Source organism: Salmo salar, chromosome ssa22, assembly GCF_905237065.1.
Source record: "Salmo salar chromosome ssa22, Ssal_v3.1, whole genome shotgun sequence".
Classification (NCBI taxonomy): Eukaryota; Metazoa; Chordata; class Actinopteri; order Salmoniformes; family Salmonidae; genus Salmo; species Salmo salar.
Window position 1 is genome coordinate 42,450,146 of NC_059463.1, and position 26,572 is coordinate 42,476,717.

General features: G+C 43.6%; 1 protein-coding gene across 11 annotated transcripts in view; it reads right to left on the bottom strand.

Annotated features, from left to right (window-relative positions):
• The window catches only part of cacna1da (calcium channel, voltage-dependent, L type, alpha 1D subunit, a), a 144,751-nt gene that overhangs the window by 57,246 nt on the left and 60,933 nt on the right, over window positions 1–26,572 (bottom strand). For 7 of the 11 annotated variants that reach the window (XM_014167631.2, XM_014167625.2, XM_014167633.2 and 4 more), the window contains exons 6-13: window positions 21,238–21,390; window positions 20,853–21,049; window positions 20,328–20,431; window positions 15,355–15,527; window positions 8,892–8,969; window positions 5,672–5,759; window positions 4,070–4,096; window positions 3,418–3,578 (exon numbers count right to left, since the gene is read on the bottom strand). In XM_014167631.2, the coding sequence (XP_014023106.1) occupies window positions 3,418–3,578; window positions 4,070–4,096; window positions 5,672–5,759; window positions 8,892–8,969; window positions 15,355–15,527; window positions 20,328–20,431; window positions 20,853–21,049; window positions 21,238–21,390 (981 nt within the window). The remainder of the gene's footprint in view (window positions 1–3,417; window positions 3,579–4,069; window positions 4,097–5,671; window positions 5,760–8,891; window positions 8,970–15,354; window positions 15,528–20,327; window positions 20,432–20,852; window positions 21,050–21,237; window positions 21,391–26,572) is intronic. The other 4 variants (XM_014167635.2, XM_014167632.2, XM_014167629.2 and 1 more) reach the window with 3 other exon arrangements.

Consider the following 26,572-nt stretch of genomic DNA (forward strand, 5'->3'; position numbering starts at 1 on the left):
TATTGTTTGATTGGTAGAAGATATTTCTGTTCTTATTTCAAATTTGAATAGCAGATAACCACAACAAGACGTCATACACAGTACGTTTTTATGTAAGTTGTTTGGAAAGTGGCCTACATTTTTTGATGAGGTTACTAAAACTGCTGTATCGTTTGACAGGTAGAATATATTTCTGTTCTGATTTAACATTTTAATAGCAGAGAAGTAGACTGATTTCATACCTTTTCCAACAGTTGGGAAAGTGGTAAAAATAGCTGATTTGTGTCAAAAGTCACATTGTTTACTAATTGTCTAATTCTTAGAATGTGCTCCCCAAGTTCTATAATTAAGCAATAAGGCCTGACGAGGTGTGATATATTGGCCAGTATACCACGCCTAAGGGCTGTTCTTACACACAATGCAAAGTGGAGTGCCTGGATACAGCCCTTAGCAGTGGCATATTGGCCATATACGACAAACCCCAGAGTTGTCTTATTGCTATTTTAAACCAGTTACCAACATGAATATAACAGTAAACAAGTAGTTTTGCATCATACTCGTGATATATTGTCTGATATACACATAGCCAATCAGCATCCAGGACCCAAACTACCTGGTTTATAATTAGACATTTCTGAAAGTTTCATGGCAGATTATTCAACAGTGGGAAGTTAGCTTAATGAAAGTAGTTGATGCGGTTACTAAAACAGATGTAACTCTTGATTTGTAGAAGTTTTTCTGATCTGATTTCAGCTTTGAACAAAAGAGAATGAGAACAAGAATTCATATGCTCTTTTTTGTCTAAGATGTTGGGAAGGTGGTTCGAAATTGTAAAAGTTGAGAGAAAAAATTATTGACTTGGTTACTAAAACAGCTGAATAGTTTTTTTTTCAGGTGATTACTGATCAATTAATTTAAACATTTATTATTAGTAGGTTTTGTTACTTTATTTTATATCTGTATTATTGTCTATCACTTGTTTTCTTTGGTGCAAATAAATAAAACAAAAACTAAATTGGTAGAAGATATTTCAGTTCTGATTTCAGATTTGAACAGCAGAGAAATAGACTAAAGCCTGATTCAGATACAACAGACAACATGGTTTTACTCAGTTTTATAACATTTGCTTTGAACACTCTATTTTTAGAACGTCTCATGTCGGCTGCTTGATTTTCCCAAATTGAACATGTCAAATCTTAGCTAAAGACTTGCGACAAGACGGATCCATTTAGCCAATCAGAGAACAGTGCGCTGACATTTTGTCTGTGTTTAGACAAGCAGCTAGCAAGCCAAGCAGACAGCTAGCTAGCTCTTTTGCTGCAGTAATAGTTAGCTTGCTGATATTTCTCTGTCAAGTCACAAAGTGTGCCATGTAGCTCAGTTGGTAGAGCATGGTGTTTGCAACGCCAGGGTTGTGGGTTCGATTCCCATGGGGGGCCAGCACAGAAAAAAACAAATGTATGAAATGTATGCATTCACTACTGTAAGTTGCTCTGGATAAGAGTGTCTGCTAAATGTGTAAAATGTGGTGCATGTATTTAATGATATGTGTGTGCTACAACAAGTGCCAACTTTGTTTCAAAGCTTCACCACATCATTGTAAAAATAGTCACATTATAGTGGAATCGTTCTCAACCATGCATCTCATCTTTTCGATCTGAATGCCACGTCTTTAGTCAGCTGTCCTACAACAGACAATTCTAAAACTAGCTAATTTTGTCTTGTCTCATCTCTCCTTATGTCGGCTGTTGTATCTGAACTGGGCTTAAGATTTCATACGCTCAACGTTTTTGTCTAAGTTGTTGGGAAAGTGGTCAAAGTAGCTGATTTGTGTCAAAAGTCACATTGTTTACATTAAAGTGGATTAGGATTTTTTGGATTACAAAAAGGTTAATAGTTTAAAAGGTATAAACGGTATCAAAACTATTCCACACCAGTCAGCATGTTTTAAAGTTTGAATGGTGTTTCTAGCTTAAACAGTGTAAAAGGAGTAGTGGTCCAAATAATAACTTTAATGAAATGTCAGAAATAAGTACAAGATTTAAAGTGTGACTGCTGAAGCAAGTCACATTAAAAATAATATTGATACCATAGTTAGGGCCAGGAGTTTTTCCTTAGCACCTGACCTGACTTGGAAGTATTTCTGGTTGAGTCTCTTTTCACAGCTGCCATGGAGCACCACGAGTCTCGCAAATGAGACTAATCTGGGCCTTAGTTATAGAGTATAAATACTGTATGGGCCTGAAGTTTTGCTGGTCAGGTCACGTGGTCAGGAAAAACTCCTGGCCCTATGGCACATGATCTAATACAATGGTAGCCAGTATGTGGTGTAGTAGACCCACTCCCTGTACTGGAGCCAGTCAGGCTGATTGTAGTGTACTAACCCTGTACTGGAGTGAGCCAGTCAGGCTGATTGTAGTGTACTAACCCTGTACTGGAGTGAGCCAGTCAGGCTGATTGTAGTGTACTAACCCTGTACTGGAGTGAGCCAGTCAGGCTGATTGTAGTGTACTAACCCTGTACTGGAGTGAGCCAGTCAGGCTGATTGTAGTGTACTAACCCTGTACTGGAGTGAGCCAGTCAGGCTGATTGTAAGTTCTAACCCTGTACTGGAGTGAGCCAGTCAGGCTGATTATAGTGTTATAACCCTGTACTGGAGTGAGCCAGTCAGGCTGATTGTAGTGTACTAACCCTGTACTGGAGTGAGCCAGTCAGGCTGATTGTAGTGTACTAACCCTGTACTGGAGTGAGCCAGTCAGGCTGATTGTAGTGTACTAACCCTGTACTGGAGTGAGCCAGTCAGGCTGATTGTAAGTTCTAACCCTGTACTGGAGTGAGCCAGTCAGGCTGATTATAGTGTTCTAACCCTGTACTGGAGTGAGCCAGTCAGGCTGATTGTAGTGTACTAACCCTGTACTGGAGTGAGCCAGTCAGGCTGATTGTAGTGTTCTAACCCTGTACTGGAGTGAGCCAGTCAGGCTGATTGTAGTGTACTAACCCTGTACTGGAGTGAGCCAGTCAGGCTGATTGTAGTGTTCTAACCCTGTACTGGAGTGAGCCAGTCAGGCTGATTGTAGTGTTCTAACCCTTTACTGGAGTGAGCCAGTCAGGCTGATTGTAGTGTTCTAACCCTGTACTGGAGTGAGCCAGTCAGGCTGATTGTAGTGTACTAACCCTGTACTGGAGTGAGCCAGTCAGGCTGATTATTGTGTACTAACCCTGTACTGGAGTGAGCCAGTCAGGCTGATTGTAGTGTTCTAACCCTGTACTGGAGTGACCCAGTCAGGCTGATTATAGTGTTCTAACCCTGTACTGGAGTGAGCCAGTCAGGCTGATTGTAGTGTTTTAACCCTGTACTGGAGTGAGCCAGTCAGGCTGATTATAGTGTTCTAACCCTGTACTGGAGTGAGCCAGTCAGGCTGATTATAGTGTACTAACCCTGTACTTGAGTGAGCCAGTCAGGCTGCATGTAGTGCTCTGAGGAGATGGTGAGTGTGTTGAGAAACACCAGGATGATCACCAGCCAATAGAAAGGCACCGATTTAACTGCCAACCGGCACTTCCTGCGGCAGAACCTGTTCCAGCGACGCCAGCGCCGACTGTGAGACAGGAAGTAAAAAGGAGACCAGTGGGGGGGGAAATCAATGGTTAGAGGGGGGTTAGGAGGTATATAAAGAGGGGGTGTAGGCAGGCACTGCGTTCAAAGAATATTAGAAGAAAACTTGGGAAAGAGAAGTCAATGAACTTTGAAAGAACTTTGGGAGAGGGAGAGAGCAGCATAGCATGCAGCATAAATCACAAAGTATAAAAACACTGTATAAGGCTCCAGCACCTCCAGTTCCTCCCGATGCCCCAGATTATATGCTGACATGTTTAAAGGGGAGTTGGAGTTGATTTATTACCTGCAGACTCATTAAAGCTGACTCCAGAGAACAGAACAGCACATACAGTAGAGAAACCTAAAGCAAGCATTTATCTACAGAAATAACAGACGTCACTACTTCATGCAGAAAAATAAAACTTTTACTGTACAGACTGCTGCTGCATGCGTCGAGCAAGGACACATGCGAGATAAGGTGATTTCACTAACCTGAACTTAGACTTTGAAATTTTTTGACTGGAAAAATCAAAACGTTTATAATCAAATTTAATAAATCAGTATAGCTTGCTGACTGCAGGATATTAATAAATGTTGTACAAAGCCACATATCCTACGTGCGATAGGAGTGGTCAATCAAACAAATGTATTTATTAAAGCTTGTTTTACATCAGCAGTTGTACAGACAGGATAGATAGAGGATAGATAAAGATAGATAAAGATAGATAAAGACAGATAGAGGATAGATAAAGATAGATAAAGATAGATAGAGGATAGATAAAGATAGATAAAGATAGATAGAGGATAGATAAAGATAGATAGAGGATAGATAAAGATAGATAAAGATAGATAGAGGATAGATAAAGATAGATAAAGATAGATAAAGATAGATAGAGGATAGATAAAGATAGATAAAGATAGATAGAGGATAGATAAAGATAGATAAAGCTGGATAGAGGATAGATAAAGATAGATAAAGATAGATAAAGATATATAAAGATAGATAGAGGATAGATAAAGATAGATAAAGATAGATAGAGGATAGATAAAGATAGATAGATAAAGATAGATAGAGGATAGATAAAGGATAGATAAAGATAGATACAGATAGATAGAGGATAGATAAAGATAGATAAAGATAGATAGAGGATAGATAAAGATAGATAGAGGATAGATAAAGGATAGATAAAGATAGATACAGATAGATAGAGGATAGATAAAGATAGATAAAGATAGATAGAGGATAGATAAAGATAGATAAAGATAGATAGAGGATAGATAAAGATAGATAAAGATAGATAGAGGATAGATAAAGATAGATAGATAAAGATAGATAGAGGATAGATAAAGGATAGATAAAGATAGATACAGATAGATAGAGGATAGATAAAGATAGATAAAGATAGATAGAGGATAGATAAAGATAGATAGAGGATAGATAAAGGATAGATAAAGATAGATACAGATAGATAGAGGATAGATAAAGATAGATAAAGATAGATAGAGGATAGATAAAGATAGATAAAGATAGATAGAGGATAGATAAAGATAGATAGAGGATAGATAAAGATAGATAAAGATAGATAGAGGATAGATAAAGATAGATAAAGATAGATAGAGGATAGATAAAGATAAATAGAGGATAGATAAAGATAAATTGAGGATAGATAAAGATAGATTGAGGATAGATAAATATAAATAGAGGATAGATAAAGATAGATAAAGATAGATAGAGGATAGATAAAGATAAATAGAGGATAGATAAAGATAGATAGAGGATAGATAAAGATAAATAGAGGATAGATAAAGATAAATAGAGGATAGATAAAGATAGATAGAGGATAGATAAAGATAAATAGAGGATAGATAAAGATAGATAGAGGATAGATAAAGATAAATAGAGGATAGATAAAGATAGATAGAGGATAGATAAAGATAAATAGAGGATAGATAAAGATAGATAAAGCACACAATAGTTCACTCAGGTGACAGAGGTTGTGTTTCTGTAAAGAATGTGGTAGTTTCTATGATATCGCAGGTTGTGTTCTATGGTACGGAACAGCAGATGTGGTTCTAGTCTGGGGGAGTTCTCACCAAAAAGGTCCACAGCACGGTGTCTTCACCTCATCCTCGGCCACGTTCTCTGTGTTCACCGACTCCGTCTCACTGGCTGGCATACTCGCTGCAGTGGCAAACAGAGTACTCATCATACACACACACAGAACCCCATGTACAACACACCGTACATGTCACACACACACACACCTCAAACGTACAGTACACATTCAGACCCACGGTACCACAGCTGAGTCAAGCACATCCCAGAGAAAATAAACCTCATTCATCAAAGAAAGAAAGAACGGTCAGCATCACTGCAGGAATTTCTAAGAAATCCCTTTTCTCAACAACAACAAAAAACACAACACAAATTCCGTTCCAAAGGACGATACCTCCCAAAACCAAATCCATGTCCAACAGAATAGACAGCAGAAAGTCTGTAAAGTGGGCAGATAGAAAAACAAGAAAGAAAGAAACAACTATAGGGTTTGTGTTTATTTTATATCCCCTGGAAAGTATGACAATGTGATAGGATATCTCTTCATCATAAAAGCTACTGGCTTCTAGTACCTTATTAACTTACTATGAATGAATAAACTAACTGCCATCATAAGCGTTACAAGTATGGTCATTGTAATCATCACTATGACTTAACATAATGAGTTAGAGATGTGGGGACAGAGTGGAGTTAGAGGATGGACAGCTGCTATATCTGAGGGCTCTCTGATGCAGTGGAGGAGTACAGGATGAAGAAAGAGGATGCTCCTTTAAACAACCATATTAGACAAAAAAAAGAAAGTATTACTTTAAATATTAGACTCAAAACACTACATACTAAAATATTAGACTTAAAACACTAGATACAGTGTCTTTCAGTATTGACTTTTTCCACATTTTGTTATGTTACAGCCTTATTCTAAAATTGATTAAATTGTTTTTTTTCTCCTCCTCATCAATCTACACATAATACCCCATAATAACAAACCAAAAACAGTTTTTTTGATTTTTGCTCATTTATTTAAAAAAAACAAGTATTCAGACCCTTGACTCAGTACTTTGTTGAAGCACCTATGGCAGCGATTACAGCATCAAGTATTTGTGGGTATGACGCTACAAGCTTGGCACACCTGTATTTGCGGAGTTTCTTCCATTCTTCTCTGCAGATCCTCTCATGGTTTCTCAGGTTGGATGGGGAGCGTTGCTGCACAGCTATTTTCAGGTCTCTCCTGAGTTGTTAGATCGGGTTAAAGTCTGGGCTCTGGCTGGGCCACTCAAGGATATTCAGAGACTTGTCCCGAAGCCACTCCTACGTTGTCTTGGCTGTGTGCTTAGGGTCTTTGTCATGTTGGATGGTGAACCTTCGCCCCCAGTCTGAGGACCTGAGCGCTTTGGAGCAGGTTTTCATCAAGGATCTCTCTGTACTTTGCTCTGTTCATCTTTGCCTCGATCCTGACAAGTCTCCCAGTCCCTGTCACTGAAAAACATCGCCACTCCAAGTGGGCTGTCATGTGCCTTTTACTGAGGGGTGGCTTCCGTCTGGTCACTCTACCATAAAGGCCTGATTGGTGGAGTGCTGCAGAGATGGTTGTCCTTCTGGAAGGTTCTCCCATCTCCCTAGAAGAGAGTGACCATCAGGTTCTTGGTCACCTCCCTGACCAAGGCCCTTCTCCCCTGATTGCTCAGTTTGGCCGGGCAGTCAGCAACCTTTCGGTTACTGGCCCCTTTCGGTTACTGGCCCCTTTCAGTTACTGGCCTCTGGTTTTTGCTCTGACATGCACTGTCAACTATGGGAACTTATATAGACATATCTGTACCTGTACAATCAGTTGAATTTACCACAGGTGGACTCCAATCAAGTTGTAGAAACATCTCGAGGATGATCAATGGAAACAGGATGCACTTGAGCTCAATTTCGAGTCTCATAAAGGGTCTGAATACTTATGTATATAAGGTATTTCTGTTTTTATTTTTAATACATACATTTTCAAAAACCTGTTTTTGCTTTATCATTATGGGGTATTGTGTGTAGATTTCTGAAGAATTTTCTTTATTTAATCCATTTTAGAATAAGGCTGTAACGTAACAAAATGTGGAAAAAGTCAAGCAGTCTGAATACTTTCCGAAGGCACTGTACTACTCTAAAATACTAGACTCTTAAAATATTCTCTAAATACTTTGGGAGAAATTCTGTAATATGAGAAGACTGCTGCTAAGACTGTGTGAAAAGAAACACAGCTACAACTTTTATGTGAGACCGCAGCCTGTTTGTGCGAGGTTATGAGGTTTGTGTGAAAACGGCGTTCTCTTTGACTCTTGAGTCCTCCGACATCTCTCTCTCTCTTTCTCAATACTGCTGACTGCTGGATGTAGTGATCTTGGTTTAGCCCCGTTTTCCTATTCCCACTGAGCCCCTAGCCTAGCTGATTTAACCAGGCTGCGCATGGAGAGAGACAGAGAGGGAGTTGAGTGCCTGGTATCAACCAGAGCAGTATGTATCCCTATTATGCTGCCTGGTGCTCCTCATGTGACTCCACTCACAGGGGATGAGAGAGTCTGGGCTCATTGAGTCAGAAACACCAGGAGACGGCCTGCAGGGAGAGGCTTTATCAAACACAGAAAGAACACAAAAGGAAAAGCAAGACCGAAAAGATAGTGATGCTCAAACAGAATGGTCAATCACAATAGCAAAGCACAAGCAGGGTGATTAGGCTGCACACATTAGGCTGCAGACATTATGCTGCAGACATTAGGCTGCAGACATTATGCTGCAGACATTAGGCTGCAGACATTATGCTGCAGACATTATGCTGCAGACATTAGGCTGCAGACATTAGGCTGCAGACATTAGGCTGCAGACATTAGGCTGCCGACATTAGGCTGCAGACATTAGGCTGCAGACATTATGCTGCAGACATTAGGCTGCAGACATTAGGCTGCAGACATTACGCTGCAGACATTAGGCTGCCGACATTAGGCTGCCGACATTAGGCTGGAGACATTATGCTGCAGACATTAGGCTGCAGACATTAGGCTGCAGACATTAGGCTGCAGACATTATGCTGCCGACATTAGGCTGCAGACATTAGGCTGCAGACACACAGAGGTGTACACACAGGCACACCCAAACAAACAAATACATACACAAACACACAAGCTCACGCAAGCACGCGCAATCACCCACCCACACACAAGCTTTCTCACGCACACACGCACACGCAGACTTTTTCAATGTGGAAGGGAGAACCAGGGGATTTACCATGAGTGTCGGAGGACTGGCTGAACCACCCAAACCTGCTTCCTTTCTTCTTCTCTGTGAGGTCAGCCAGAGTCACCCCTTCATGTTTAATGCATGCAAGCCCATGCATTCAGACAGCAGACGGCACAGCAGAGAAACATGGGGAGGAGAATGGGCCTCTATCAAGATAGGTTAGAGCAGCACAGTAACAATGCACCACAACAACAACAACAACAACAACAACAACAACAACAACAACAATAATAGTAGGGTCGTTCCACAAATCCGATGCCTTTCGAGACGTGTAACTTGGTCAAAAAAACGTTTGATTTCACCTACTTTTAACATACTGCCATAAAGAGCACATGTGCAACTTCATAAAAACACATCTCAATGAGATAGTAAGTGGCTATTAAGGGCCAAATAAAGTAACAGGTTTAAATCTGTTCAGCCATAACTCCCGTTGTACTCCCGTTGTTACCGGGGGAATGGAAGCTTGTTGTGTGCAACTGGGAGGGTCAATAGAATGCAAGAAAATACATTGTTAAAACATTTCTAGCCTGTCTATGGGTGACTAGGGTTGACTTTTTATGTTCGACCTGCTTATTTTTACACCACAAAACACCAGAAAATTGCCAAAAAGAGCAGAACCAGCTCACTTGCTTTTCCGTATGATTTGACTATTAATGTTCAATGAATTTAGGATTTTACTTTTCTTTTTTTTTACTAATAGTTTCACCCTATTAAAAACGAGATTTCAGTTCACGTAACAGGGTTGACCTTAAAATGAGGGACAGACGTAAATTAAACACAAATTACATGACATAAATAATAATCTTCAGAAATGACATTGTCAAAGCAACAAAATAACAAGAGCTTTACATTGATGGTGTAACTTTTGGGATTAAGTGGGTTAAAATCTTTCTAGAAGTGGCACAGGGTTGATTGAGGAACATGTCAAAACGCTGAATTTTACAAGCATTTAGCAAGCCTTTATTCAAATAAAAAATATGCTTTATTAAATTCTCAATGTGGTCTATATTAAAGGGCACTTCATTTATTATAACAGGTTTTTAAAATTCAATATTTGTGCACAATTTCTACTTAAAGGCACTCTTTTCGTGGAACGACCCAGTACAGCTGGCAACAGCGACACTGACTGACAACACCAGCACCACTGACACCAGTAGCATGGACTGTAGTAGACACTGAAGAGGAGCAGAAGAGGAAGATGGACAACTGTTAGTCACATGACAGGAAGCTAGCACCTGCAGGCCCGAAGGGGAGGGGGGGTCATACAGAACAGTACAGTACAGTAGCTCTAGAGTCTATACCTACATGCTGCAATGCAAATTAATAGCATTCACATGCACACTGAGTGTACAAAACATTAAGAACACCTTCCTAAAAGCGTTCCACAGGGATGCTGGTCCATGTTGACTCCAATGCTTCCCACAGTTGTGTCAAGTTCGTTGGATGTCCTTTAGGTGGTGGACTATTCTTGATACACACACAAACTGTTGAGCATGAAAAACCCAGCAGCATTGCAGCTCTTGACACAAACCGGTGCGCCTGGCACCTACTACCATACCCCGTTCAAAGGCACTTAAATCTTTTGTCTTGCCCATTCACCCTCTAAATGGCACACATACACAATCCATGTCCCAAGGCTTAAAAATCCTTCTTTAACCTGTCTCCTCCCCTTCATCTACACTGATTGAAGTAGATTTAACAAGTGACATCAATAAGGGTTTCATAGCTTTGACCTGGATTTCACCTGGAATTATAATTTTTTTATTATACCTTTTAGTTTGCAAAAAAGGCATTTCAAGTTACTTGTGCATGTGACATTAAAACTTGAAACTTTACTCACCTGGTCAGTGAATTTCATGGAAAGAGCAGGTGTTCTTAATGTTTTGTACACTCAGTGTATATGTTACTATACAGTCTCTCATGTCATGCCCAGGTACGGTGATAGACACAGAAAAGCCAGGGTGATACATTTCACAAGTTGCCATCGCCGAGGGATCCATGTTATTATAACCCCTGACCTTTAACCCCAACCTTCAGCCTAATGCCAAGCATTCTGAGCACTAGAAAGATCTCTTCTGAGACCCCTACATACTGAAGATGCTACTCCTACCATACATATCTCCTATCATGTTACTATCCAGTTACTATTTATGTTAACTGTGTGTAAATGGAGGCAGTGGTGATAATCCTGTGGTAATCCTTTACTTGCTTTAGTATAATATACTTGACTATACTTTACTATATTTTACTATATTTTACTATACTTTACTATACTTTACTATAATTTAATATACATTACCTTACTTGGTTTGAAGGTTCAATTACTAAATCCCCATCCCTCCAGGATTTCACAGGGATATTTTTGTGATATTTGCTGGTAAAATAATAGATTTTGCTGCAGCCATTCTGACATTTTGTATGGGAAAATGTAATGATTTTGTCCAATTTGTCACGAAAATGCAATGACGAGGCAAAAACTTTGTTGACGAATGGTTTGATTGAACCATATTCTGCGGTAAATGTGTGGTGATTGGTTGAACTTGCTAGCCCTCTTTTTGTTCTGCGGTGATGGGTCAGTTATATGTGATAATATTGCGATGATTTTACTGTTTTATGCGGCAATACTGCAGTGATTGGTCAAATTTGCAAGCCCTCCCATAATATGCAGGGAATTGTTGATTCTCCAAAAACAATTGTGATAACAGCATAGCAGAATCCTGGAGGGACTGAAATCCAGTTATTGACAATAGAACAATACATGTCTAAGTAAAACAGTATATTTGGAAGCATGGCAGAGATGCTTGACTAAATCTACATACTTGGTGAACAGGAGAGGGACTGGGACCGTACTGAAACTCTGGAGTTTGGAGAGAATACAGGAGAGATGTGGCTTTAAAGGAAATCAGTGAAAGAGGTTGTGATTCTAATCTAGAGCTCAGTACTTTCTAGGGGAAGGAGACTGGAGACTGAGAAATAGTGAGTGGTGTAGTGCTGCTCTCTGGTTCATAGGAAGGGATGGTGAAGAGAAATATACTGTACTAAAGCTGTATGGAGGGGCAGTAACAGTATCTGGTTGACAGGTAGGGAGGGTACAGTACTACAGCTGTATGGAGGGGCAGTAACAGTATCTGGTTGACAGGTAGGGAGGGTACAGTACTACAGCTGTATGGAGGGGCAGTAACAGTATCTGGTTGACAGGTAGGGAGGGTACAGTACTACAGCTGTATGGAGGGGCAGTAACAGTATCTGGTTGACAGGTAGGGAGGGTACAGTACTACAGCTGTATGGAGGGACAGTAACAGTATCTGGTTGACAGGTAGGGAGGGTACAGTACTACAGCTGTATGGAGGGGCAGTAACAGTATCTGGTTGACAGGTAGGGAGGGTACAGTACTACAGCTGTATGGAGGGGCAGTAACAGTATCTGGTTGACAGGTAGGGAGGGTACAGTACTACAGCTGTATGGAGGGGCAGTAACAGTATCTGGTTGACAGGTAGGGAGGGTACAGTACTACAGCTGTATGGAGGGGCAGTAACAGTATCTGGTTGACAGGTAGGGAGGGTACAGTACTACAGCTGTATGGAGGGGCAGTAACAGTATCTGGTTGACAGGTAGGGAGGGTACAGTACTACAGCTGTATGTAGGGACAGTAACAGTATCTGGTTGACAGGTATGGAGGGTACAGTACTACAGCTGTATGGAGGGACAGTAACAGTTTGCTGTTCTGTTTTGCATCATGTGCTGCTTATATAAAGAGGATTTGGATTACAGTCTTTCTTCTGCTCAAGTAATATGATTTATCCCTTTTTTCCCTTCTCAGACTAACTCAACTGGAGCTCCACGAACATGACTATGGTGTGAACTGAGGAAGGCTGTATAGTGCACCTCACAAACATGACATAGATACTCTTTAGAGTCATAACAATAGTTGACAACAATATTGGAAACATTGCTGATTACAAGATAGAGTGGTTAATATAGTTGTACATGTAGGAGTGTGTGTGTGTGTGTGTGTGTGTGTGTCTAGACAGAGAGAGTGAGAGAGTGTAATCACCTGACTCACAGCGCAGCCGTGACACAGATTATGTGTGTAATCTGTTTTTTTTAAAACAACCTTGATCTTTTGGCTTCATCTCCCTACACTGACCTACATTACAGGGGACTTTGGCTCACCAAATCTAGATTATCTGCTTAGCCATGTGTGTGTGCTGTGTGTAGTACTTTAGTGTGTGTGTGTGTGTGTGTGTGTGTGTGTGTGTGTGTGTGTGTGTGTGTGTGTGTGTGTGTGTGTGTGTGTGTGTGTGTGTGTGTGTGTGTGTGTGTGTGTGTGTGTGTGTGTGTGTGTGCAGTATTTTAGTGTGTATGTGGATTTAACACAGTAACCCTGAACACAGAATTCTAGAATGTGGCCAATGAGAGCTGCGAGACTGCAAAAGAGCAGGTCACACTGGAAACCTTCAGTAACTGTATTTCCCTAAACAACATGCCACCCATACTGTAGTTTCTCTCAGTCTTTCTGTTGTGCACAGGTACACTCACTGGCTGCTCTTGCGCTATGTGTGTGTTTTAGGATAGTGTGCATGTTTTGGGGTAGTGTGTGTTTTAGGATAGTGTGCATGTTTTGGGGTAGTGTGTGTTTTAGGATAGTGTGTATGTTTTAGGATAGTGTGTGTTTTAGGATAGTGTGTATGTTTTGGAGTAGTATGTGTTTTGGGGTAGTGTGTGTTTTGGGGTAGTGTGTATGTTTTGCAGTAGTGTGCGTTTTGGGGTGGTGTGTGTTTTAGGATAGTGTGTATGTTTTGCAGTAGTGTGTGTTTTGGGGTAGTGTGTGTTTTGGGGTAGTGTGTATGTTTTGGGGTAGTGTGTATGTTTTGGGGTAGTGTGTATGTTTTGGGGTAGTGTGTATGTTTTGGGGTAGTGTGTGTTTTGGGGTAGTGTGTGTGTTTTGGGGTAGTGTGTATATTTTGGGGTAGTGTGTATGTTTTGGGGTAGTGTGTATGTTTTGGGGTAGTGTGTGTTTTGGAGTAGTGTGTGTGTTTTGGGGTAGTGTGTATGTTTTGGGGTAGTGTGTATACTTTGGGGTAGTGTGTATGTTTTGGGGTAGTGTGTGTGTTTTGGGGTAGTGTGTATGTTTTGGGGTAGTGTGTGTTTTGGGGTAGTGTGTGTGTTTTGGGGTAGTGTGTATACTTTGGGGTAGTGTGTATGTTTTGGGGTAGTGTGTGTGTTTTGGGGTAGTGTGTGTGTTTTGGGGTAGTGTGTATGTTTTGGAGTAGTGTGTGTTTTGGGGTAGTGTGTATGTTTTGGGGTAGTGTGTGTGTTTTGGGGTAGTGTGTATGTTTTGGAGTAGTATGTGTTTTGGAGTAGTGTGTGTTTTGGGGTAGTGTATATATTTTGGGGTAGTGTGTATTTTGGGGTAGTGTGTATACTTTGGGGTAGTGTGTGTGTTTTGGAGTAGTGTGTGTTTTGGGGTAGTGTGTGTGTTTTGGGGTAGTGTGTGTGTTTTGGGGTAGTGTGTGTTTTGGGGTAGTGTGTGTGTTTTGGGGTAGTGTGTGTGTTTTGGGGTAGTGTGTGTGTTTTGGAGTAGTATGTGTTTTGGGGTAGTGTGTGTGTTTTGGGGTAGTGTGTGTGTTTTGGGGTAGTGTGTATATTTTGGGGTAGTGTGTGTTTTGGGGTAGTGTGTGTGTTTTGGAGTAGTATGTGTTTTGGAGTAGTATGTGTTTTGGAGTAGTGTGTGTTTTGGGGTAGTGTGTATGTTTTGGGGTAGTGTGTGTGTTTTGGAGTAGTGTGTGTTTTGGGGTAGTGTGTGTGTTTTGGAGTAGTATGTGTTTTGGAGTAGTATGTGTTTTGGAGTAGTGTGTGTTTTGGGGTAGTGTGTATGTTTTGGGGTTGTGTGTGTGTTTTGGGGTAGTGTGTGTGTTTTGGGGTAGTGTGTGTTTTGGGGTAGTGTGTATATTTTGGGGTAGTGTGTGTGTTTTGGGGTAGTGTGTGTTTTGGGGTAGTGTGTGTGTTTTGGAGTAGTATGTGTTTTGGAGTAGTATGTGTTTTGGAGTAGTGTGTGTTTTGGGGTAGTGTGTGTGTTTTGGGGTAGTGTGTATGTTTTGGAGTAGTATGTGTTTTGGGGTAGTGTGTGTTTTGGGGTAGTGTGTGTGTTTTGGGGTAGTGTGTATATTTTGGGGTAGTGTGTGTGTTTTGGGGTAGTGTGTATATTTTGGGGTAGTGTGTATGTTTTGGAGTAGTGTGTGTTTTGGGGTAGTGTGTATGTTTTGGAGTAGTGTGTGTTTTGGGGTGGTGTGTATGTTTTGAGGTAGTGTGTATGTTTTGGAGTAGTGTGTGTTTTGGGGTGGTGTGTGATTTAGGGTGGTGTGTAGTGTGCAGTTTGTGTGTGCACATGTTTGTGTGTGTGTGTGTGTGTTTTAGGGTAGTATGTGTGTGTATGTTGAAGGTTGCTTACGGTTGCGTTTGCCCTCCTCGTTGCCCTCCTCGTCCTCGTTGTCAGGGTCGATGTCCTCGGCCTGAGTGATCCAGTCCAGGTAGCCCTTCAGGTCCTCCTCTAGCTGCTGCTTCTCTCTCAGCTTCTGGAAGTCTCCTCTGGCCTTGGCTTTCTCTCTCTCCTTGGAGAACTCTCTGTGGGCACAGACACACACAGAAGCAAGCATACACATGCAACCACACACACGCACGCATGCAGGCAGGCACGCAGAATGCACCCACGTTAGTGAATGCATACACAACATACAAACACACAAATGCGCCACACGCAAAATCACACACAAAACACATGCTCAGACTCAGTAACGCCTCACCACACAATTTGTATACAAAATGTAATACAGTTCATACTGAATGGGCAATGAGTGCTCAATCCAACTGTGTCCTTCAGACAGTCAACATGATGACAATATGATACCAATGCATGGCTGTGTATCCAGTTCCTAACAGTATAACACATCAATACACTGGAGAACTGCTCCTTCTATTATATCACTGTCGCAAATGGCACCCTATTCCCTATATAGTGCACTACTTTTGACCTCTGATTGCCTGTGTAGTCTTCCTAACCCTAGCCTAGCCACTGGATGGGGACGGACACCTTTCAATAACAACAGAACATCAATATGATGCAGAGATAGAGCAATGGGGAGAGTGGTTACTGGCATGTACTCAGAATGGTATACTATTTTCACACAGGAATCAGAAACACACACAAAACCACATGCAAGCTGATGACCACTGGCCAATATTGTGGGTGGAATAGCTTCAGGGAAACGTTCAGTCATTCAAATGAGCGGTTAACACAGTGATGCCATCACTTTGGAATTAAACACGCATCAAACAACTGTGGTTGTCAAAATGTTCCCAGAGGATTGTGTTCACAAAGGCCTACTAAATACACTACAATAGAACATCTCAATGATATTCCTAGAACATTTTGGAAACCAAAAGGTGTACGCTGGAGTGCCTATAATATGCTATGAATGTGAAAATATAACATGTAGACATATTTTAAATGAATATGTCAATTTGTAAAAACAAACCTTCCATTAGCGGTTTTGTTTTGCCCAGTGGGTCTTGTTGCTACGTAAATTGCTACTTGAATAATCAGTCCCACTCATAGCATATTACAGTGTGATATATTAATTACTATAATTATCTCCAATTACTGAATGTCAAACTTAACTGGAACCGTAATATAATTTTCTCTTAAATGACCTTCCTCGAATACATCTGAAGAAAAAATAAAAAATCAGAGAGAGAGAAGGGTCATAACCTAGTGAGAAGAACCTTCAGGGAACATTAGAAGAACCTTCAGGGAACATTAGAAGAACCTTCAGGGAACATTGCCAACCGACAACAGACCCCTCTAAGAAAGAACACATCCTCAGAGTGCTGCTGGCCATAGAGTAGTGTAGGGGTCTCTAGCTCTGTTCATGGAGAGCTACCCGCCTGCAGGTTTTCACTCCAACCCAGTTGTAACTGACCTGGTTCAGCTTATCAACCAGCTTATCATTAGAATCAGGTGTGCTAGATTAGAGCTTGAGTGAAAACCTACAGGACGGTAGCGCTCCAGGAACAGGGCTGGAGAGCCCTGGTGTAGTGAGTATTATAAACCGGGTATTTTGGCTCGTAGATGCTGATTGGCTGCAATACGTGGTCTATCAGACATTATAAACTGGGTGGTTCGAGCCCTGAATGCTGATTGGCTGAAAGCTGTGGTATATCAGACCGTATACCATGGGTATGACAAAACATTTATTTTTACTCTTCTAACTACGTTGGTAACCAGATTATAACTGCAATAAGGCACCTTAGGGGTTTGTAATATACGGCCAATATACCACGGCTAAGTCTGCGTTACGTCGTTCCCAAGAAAAGTCCTTAGCCATGGTATATACCACACCCAGTCGGGCCTTATTGCTTGAATATAACACGGGTATGATGCAAAACTACTTGTTTACTGTTCTAATTATGTTGGTGACATGTATATAATAGCAGTAAGGTACCTTGGGGTTTGTGGTATATGGCTAATAAGGGTTAAGGGCTGTATCCAGGCACTCTGTGTTGCATCGTGCGTATAACAGCCCTTAGCCGTGGTATATTGGTCATATACCACACGTTATTGCTTAATTATGAACTAACACCCCACCTCCACTAACACTTCCTCCCCAATGCAGGAGAATGGAAGCAGCAGCACACTGGGTTGATGCATTAGGAGAGAGAGAGAGAGAGAGAGAGAGAGAGAGAGAGAGAGAGAGAGAGAGAGAGAGAGAGAGAGATTAGGAAGTGAGGCTGAGGAGGGAGTGAAGGGCAAGGAATGAGATGAATTTATCTCTCAGGAAGTTGGGTGGTGGTGGTGATGACAGAGGTGGGGGGAAACGGCTCCCTTTGCTATAGGTTGTTGAGACGAGGAAACACAACGCAAAATGAGTGAGAGGTCAACAAAGGTTATACTGGTGGTGGCCAGGGCAGTAAACGGTGTCAGTCAGAATGATTTATCAAAATGGAATACTGTATTACCAGTGACTGAGTATTTCCATCTCTGTTTCCCTGAGACTTTCTCACCATTCCCCAACACCACACACTGCAAGCCACACCATTGTCTTTCCTTACCTCACCGCACACAGCAAACACAATGCACACAGCGCACACACACAGCCCACACCCCACTGCAGAGCATTCGGCACCCAGCACACAGCCCCCACCACCTCTTACCCACTCAGAACACCCAGCACACAGCCCCCACCACCTCTTACCCACTCAGAACACCCAGCACACAGCCCCCTCCACCTCTTACCCACTCAGAACACCCAGCACACAGCCCCCACCACCTCTTACCCACTCAGAACACCCAGCACACAGCCCCCACCACCTCTTACCCACTCAGAACACCCAGCACACAGCCCCCACCACCTCTTACCCACTCAGAACACCCAGCACACAGCCCCCACCACCTCTTACCCACTCAGAACACCCAGCACACAGCCCCCACCACCTCTTACCCACTCAGAACACCCAGCACACAGCCCCCACCACCTCTTACCCACTCAGAACACCCAGCACACAGCCCACACCACCTCTTACCCACTCAGAACACCCAGCACACAGCCCCCACCACCTCTTACCCACTCAGAACACCCAGCACACAGCCCCCACCACCTCTTACCCACTCAGAACACCCAGCACACAGCCCCCACCACCTCTTACCCACTCAGAACACCCAGCACACAGCCCCCACCACCTCTTACCCACTCAGAACACCCAGCACACAGCCCCCACCACCTCTTACCCACTCAGAACACCCAGCACACATCCCCCACCACCTCTTACCCACTCAGAACACCCAGCACACAGCCCCCACCACCTCTTACCCACTCAGAACACCCAGCACACAGCCCCCACCACCTCTTACCCACTCAGAACACCCAGCACACAGCCCCCACCACCTCTTACCCACTCAGAACACCCAGCACACAGCCCCCACCACCTCTTACCCACTCAGAACACCCAGCACACAGCCCCCTCCACCTCTTACCCACTCAGAACACCCAGCACACAGCCCCCACCACCTCTTACCCACTCAGAACACCCAGCACACAGCCCCCACCACCTCTTACCCACTCAGAACACACAGCACACAGCCCCCACCACCTCTTACCCACTCAGAACACCCAGCACACAGCCCCCACCACCTCTTACCCACTCAGAACACCCAGCACACAGCCCACACCACCTCTTACCCACTCAGAACACCCAGCACACAGCCCACACCACCTCTTACCCACTCAGAACACCCAGCACACAGCCCCCACCACCTCTTACCCACTCAGAACACCCAGCACACAGCCCCCACCACCTCTTACCCACTCAGAACACCCAGCACACAGCCCCCACCACCTCTTACCCACTCAGAACACCCAGCACACAGCCCCCACCACCTCTTACCCACTCAGAACACCCAGCACACAGCCCCCACCACCTCTTACCCACTCAGAACACCCAGCAGACAGCCCCCACCACCTCTTACCCACTCAGAACACCCAGCACACAGCCCCCACCACCTCTTACCCACTCAGAACAACCAGCACACAGCCCCCACCACCTCTTACCCACTCAGAACACCCAGCACACAGCCCCCACCACCTCTTACCCACTCAGAACACCCAGCACACAGCCCCCACCACCTCTTACCCACTCAGAACACCCAGCACACAGCCCCCACCACCTCTTACCCACTCAGAACACCCAGCACACAGCCCCCACCACCTCTTACCCACTCAGAACACCCAGCACACAGCCCCCACCACCTCTTACCCACTCAGAACACCCAGCACACAGCCCCCACCACCTCTTACCCACTCAGAACACCCAGCACACAGCCCCCACCACCTCTTACCCACTCAGAACACCCAGCACACAGCCCCCTCCACCTCTTACCCACTCAGAACACCCAGCACACAGCCCCCACCACCTCTTACCCACTCAGAACACCCAGCACACAGCCCCCTTCACCTCTTACCCACTCAGAACACCCAGCACACAGCCCCCACCACCTCTTACCCACTCAGAACACCCAGCACACAGCCCCCTCCACCTCTTACCCACTCAGAACACCCAGCACACAGCCCCCACCACCTCTTACCCACTCAGAACACCCAGCACAAGGTTAAGCACGAAAAAGGAGCCCAGAATGATCAGACTAACAAAGTAGATGGCGGGCGTTCCAAAGCCGATGGCGTCGTTCACCTGTTGGAGCCCAGAGGAGCAGGTTAACAGACAGACCTATAGATACAGATAGACAGGTAGGCAGACAGACAGGTAAGACAGACATAGAGAGAGAGCCAGGTAGACAGACAGACGGACGGACGGACGACAGACAGACAGATAGACAGACAGACAGACATAGAGAGACAGACAGAGGTGTCTTACCCACTCAACACTCCCAGAACCAGGTTTAGAACAAAGAAGGAGCCGAAGATGACAAGAGAAACAAAGTAGACCCATGGAAGCTCTAGACCCATAGCATCATTCATCTGGAGGAGCACCCGGCACCAAACAGAGATGGGGAATAAGAAGAAGAAAGAGGGGAGGAAGAGAAAGAGAATAAAATGGATAGTCCGAGGTAGAGAAAGGTGAGAATAACTGTTTGCTAAGAATGTAAGATGAAAGGAAAAACCTCAAGGCATTTATATATAGTTTTACAGTTCAGAGTGATACCAAAGGTGAGGGATGGTTCTGGGACTCAGATATATAGAGAAATGCTTGACTGAATCTTTAACATTTAAATGGCAGTCACATCTAGGCCTAATGACTAATCTACTGACACACCAGCTTAGTCAAATTCTCAGAGGGAATGAGCGGGTCAAAGTTCATACAGAGACCGCACAGGGAGCGCAGAGGGCACAGACTGAAATATGATATGAATGATAGGATCTCTATGACTTAGGGCCTCACCCAGTAGAGCACGTCTGTCCAGCCCTCCATGGTGATACACTGGAACACGGTCAGCATGGCGAACAGGAAGTTGTCAAAGTTGGTGATGCCATTGTTGGGGCCGTGCCAGCCCTCCCTGCACTCGGTGCCATTGATGGGACATTGGCGCCCGTGTCCTGAGACCGCACACGGAGCTGGATCATCCTCCGCTATCATGCCTACAGAGAGGGGGGCGGGGAGAGAGAGAGAGAGACCGAGAGGGAGACTGAAATACAAATGCAATAGTCATGTACACACACACACAGATGGTAAGATGCACACACACACACACACACAATGCACACACACACGCACACACACACACACACACACACGCACACACGCACACACACACGCACGCTCTTACCTGTGCTGGGGAAGAAGCAGGTAGCGTGCATTTTGCCAATGAAGAGCTCAAGGCCGATGATGGCATAGATGATGATGACAAACAGGACCAGCAGGGCGATGTGAAGGAGAGGGACCATGGCTTTAATAATGGAGTTCAACACAACCTGTAAACCTACAGAGTCAAACATACAGGTTAGATAGGGAAGACATAGCTAGATATGTGTGTGTGTTTGTGTGTGTATGTGTGTTACAGTAATATTGTATGTGGTTGAATTGGTATTGGTCAGTTGAGGCTGGTGGGGAGGAGAAATGGGGAGGACGGGCTCATTGGATCACCAATCCACTCGTGTTATGAGGGTTTGTATGAAGTATGTGTGTGGGTATGTGGTTTGTTTGTGAATGCACTTGTGTGCCTGTGCGTACAGTAAGGTTATTATAGTAAATGGTTATTATAGTAAAACTGAAACTAAAATAAAAACTCAAATGGAAAAATATTAAGAAAAACATTTTAAAAACTACAACTATACTGAAACTATTATCTTTGACTGTAAAACTAACAAAAACAACAACAACAAAAAACATAGTAAATTATGTTTATTATTATTATTATTTTTTTTCTTCTGATGGTGCTTTGAAGCCTCTGAATCTGGTGGGTAAATGCTGCCAGTAGATGGCAATGTTTCAAACAGGCCTAGCTTGTTCATCACTATCACTAGCTATCAGTAGCTAACAGGGAAGAAATCCGAGGGCGAGCGCGGAGTGTGAGCCTGAACCCTAGGTGTGAACAATGGCGGCAGCAAACCCAACACCAGCAGTGGTCGGTCGCAAAAGACAAAGCCCTGTATGGTTTCATGTGTGTTGTTAACATCTGCCTAGATCTTCCAGTCTTACTGCCCAGATCTTCCAGTCTGGATGACCAGACGACAGGTCCAGAACGGCGATCGCCAAACCGGACATCCCCTGGCCGTTCCTGTGGTGCTTTGCAGCTTCCAGAAAACCTACCAAGGTAAACCACCAGAGGGGGACAGCAACAATGACCCACAACCAGGACAACTCACGGTCATTTTTATGTTGGTTTGCAACTTGCAGGATAATCGCAAGATTGAATCCAACAGAGGGGGACTGTCATGACTTTGCCCTGTTTGGTGAGGGTCATAAAACCCATTTTCTCCCCCCCCCCCCACCGGTTTATGACCCCCCCATGAATACAGAAACTCTCTCTCTCCACTCTACAGAATGGACTTTTGGAAAGCCCTTTGATACCACAGAGAAAGACTCTACAGGATGGTAACATCAGACAGTTGAACAATGAGACAATATTTCTGTAATGGTACTGAAAGAATATGATGTCAGATCAGTCATCAGTGTTACTGATGATAGGACCACGTAATTGTATCTTTGAAAGTCTACACATTCTAGTTATCAGATTTATATCAAAATCTTGCAAAACATATGTGATTAAACATTAAACTATTTGTAAGAAGATAAAATGTGATTCTAGCTTCTAAATGAGATAATTGTTTCATAAGTAAACTTATGCTCAATCAGTAACCCCACCCACGGGAGCACAGACATTGGTTAGAAGGATGAAACACACCCCTTCTCCTCCCCAGTACAAACGCCCCCGTAACGATCATTAACATTTAGTTCCAGAAATGTGAGAACTGCTGTCCTAACGTTTAGAAGGCCGAATTTCAACGTGGAGGTGACGATCATCACGTTGGAATGGTGAATTTCGACTAGACCAGCCAGAATACAGCACGAGCTGATTATGGAAACTTTGAATGAACTTTGAACTATTTTTCACTAAAGAAGAAGTGAAACATCCTAGACGTCGAGTCATCAGCTGCAGCTGTAAACGTACGTGGCCTAAGAAAGGACAGACAATCTCCCAAGAACGGGGGCGGTGTTGCAATCTACTGCAGAGATTGCCTGCAGAGTTCTGTCCTACTATCCAGGTCTGTACCCAAACAATTTGAACTTCTACTTTTAAAAATCCATCTCTCTAAAAACAAGTCTCTCACCGTTGCCGCCTGCTATAGACCACCCTCGGCCCCCAGCTGTGCTCTGGACACCATATGTGAACTGATTGCCCCCCATCTATCTTCAGAGCTCGTGCTACTAGGTGACCTAAACTGGGACATGCTTAACACCCCAGCCATCCTACAATCCAAGCTTGACGCCCTCAATCTCACACAAATTATTAATGAACCGACCAGGTACCACCTCAAAGCTGTAAACACTGGCACCCTCATAGATATCATCCTAACCAATTTGCCCTCTAAATACACCTCTGCTGTTTTCAACCAAGATCTCAGCGATCACTGCCTCATTGCCTGCATCCGTAATGGGTCTACGGTCAAACGACCTCTACTCATCACTGTAAAACGCTCCCTGAAACATTTCAGTGAGCAGGAATTTCTAATCGACCTGGCCCTGGTATCCTGGAAGGATATTGACCTCATCCCGTCAGTAGAGGATGCCTGGTTATTTTTTTTAAATGCCTTCCTCACCATCTTAAATAAGCATGCCCCATTCAAGAAATTTAGAACCAGGAACAGATATAGCCCTTGGTTCTCCCGAGACCTGGCTGCCCTTAACCAACACAAAAACATCCTATGGCGTGCTGCATTAGCATCAAACAGCCCCCGTGATATGCAACTTTTCAGGGAAGTTAGAAACCAATATACACAGGCAGTTAGAAAAGCTAAGGCTAGCTTTTTCAAGCAGAAATTTGCTTCCTGCAACACAAATTCCAAAAAGTTCTGGGACATTGTAAAGTCCATGGAGAATAAGAACACCTCCTCCCAACTGCCCACTGCACTGAGGATAGGAAACTCTGTCACCACCGATAAACCCACTATAATTGAGAATTTCAATAAGCATTTTTCTACGGCTGGCCATGCTTTCCACCTGGCTACCCCTACGGCAGTCAACAGCACTGCACCCCCCACAGCTACTCGCCCAAGCCTTCCCCATTTCTCCTTCTCCCAAATCCCTTCAGCTGATGTTCTGAAAGAGCTGCACAATCTGGACCCCTACAAATCAGCCGGGCTAGACAATCTGGACCCTTTCTTTCTAAAATTATCTGCCGAAATTTTTGCAACCCCTATTACTAGCCTGTTCAACCTCTCTTTCGTGTAGTCTGAGATTCCCATAGATTGGAAAGCAGCTGCTGTCATCCCCCTCTTCAAAGGAGGGGACACTCTTGATCCAAATTGCTATAGACCTATATCCATCCTACCCTGCCTTTCTAAGGTCTTCGAAAGCCAAGTCAACAAACAGATTACCGACCATTTCGAATCTCACCGCACCTTCTCCGCTATGCAATCTGGTTTCAAAGCTGGTCATGGGTGCACCTCAGCCACGCTCAAGGTCCTAAACGATATCGTAACCGCCATCGATAAGAAACAATACTGTGCTGCCGTTTTCATTGACCTGGCCAAAGCTTTCGACTCTGTCAATCACCACATCATCAACAGCAGACTCAATAGCCTTGGTTTCTCTAATGATTGCATCGCCTGGTTCACCAACTACTTCTCTGATAGAGTTCAGTGTGTCAAATCGGAGGGCCTGTTGTCCGGACCTCTGGCAGTCTCTATGGGGGTGCCACAGGGTTCAATTCTTGGGCCAACTCTTTTCTCTGTATACATCAATGATGTCGCTCTTACTGCGGGTGAGTCTCTGATCCACCTCTTCGCAGACGACACCATTCTGTATACTTCTGGCCCTTCTTTGGACACTGTGTTAACAACCTTCCAGACGAGCTTCAATGCCATACAACTCTCCTTCCGTGGCCTCCAACTGCTCCTAAATACAAGTAAAACTAAATGCATGCTCTTCAACCGATCGCTGCCTGCACCTGCCCGCCTGTCCTGCATCACTACTCTGGACGGTTCTGACTTAGAATAGGTGGACAACTACGAATACCTAGGTGTCTGGTTAGACTGTAAACTCTCCTTCCAGACTCACATCAAACATCTCCAATCCAAAGTTAAATCAAGAATCGGCTTCCTATTTCGCAACAAAGCATCCTTCACTCATGCTGCCAAACATACCCTCGTAAAACTGACCATCCTACCGATCCTTGACTTTGGCGATGTCATTTACAAAATAGCCTCCAATACCCTTCTCAACAAACTGGATGCAGTCTATCACAGTGCCATCCGTTTTGTCACCAAAAACCCATATACTACCCACCACTGCGACCTGTACGCTCTCGTTGGCTGGCCTTCGCTTCATAATCGTCGCCAAACCCACTGGCTCCAGGTCATCTACAAGACCCTGCTAGGTAAAGTACCCCCTTATCTCAGCTCACTGGTCACCATAGCAGCACCCACCTGTAGCACGCGCTCCAGCAGGTATATCTCTCTGGTCACCCCCAAAGCCAATTCCTCCTTTGGCCGTCTCTCTTTCCAGTTCTCTGCTGCCAATGACTGGAACGAACTACAAAAATCTCTGAAACTGGAAACACTTATCTCCCTCACTAGCTTTAAGCACCAGCTGTCAGAGCAGCTCACAGATCACTGCACCTGTACATAGCCCATCTATAATTTAGCCCAAACAACTACCTCTTCCCCTACTGTATTTATTTATTTTATTTTGCTCCTTTGCACCCCATTATCTCTATTTCTACTTTGCACTTTCTTCTACTACAAATCTACCATTCCAGTGTTTTACTTGCTATATTGTATTTACTTTACCACCATGGACTTTTTTGCCTTTACCTCCCTTATCTCACCTCATTTGCTCACATTGTACATAGACTTATTTTTTCTACTGTATTATTGACTGTATATTTGTTTTACTCCATGTGTAACACTGTGTTGTTGTATGTTGTCGAACTGCTTTGCTTTATCTTGGCCAGGTCGCAATTGTAAATGAGAACTTGTTCTCAACTTGCCTACCTGGTTAAATAAAGGTGAAGTAAAATAAATAAATAATAAAAGAACGACAGTGTACTTCAACGTATCTGCTCTACAACACTACGACCAGAAAGATTCTTCAAAGGACAATGGCAATCTCTGCTGGGCAAACCAGTCTTCCATCTTCGACCCATCTATCGAAGCGGAGCTCAGATTAAATATATATCTTGCATTTTCCTTTTCCGAATGGGTGGTTATTAGAATGGATAAGATTCTGTATTTACGGTAGCATAGCTTCTCAAGGTCCGATAGAGACTCAATTCCTTTGTTCCTCAGTCTTCCCGCTCTTTCATTCAAACCCAACCCCCTTCCTTTGTGTAACCAGCCATCATATCGGGTTAGTCCACTACGGTCTTTTCATGACATGATTAGTAATCGATGTATGATCTATCCTGTGTATATATATATATATATATATATATATATATA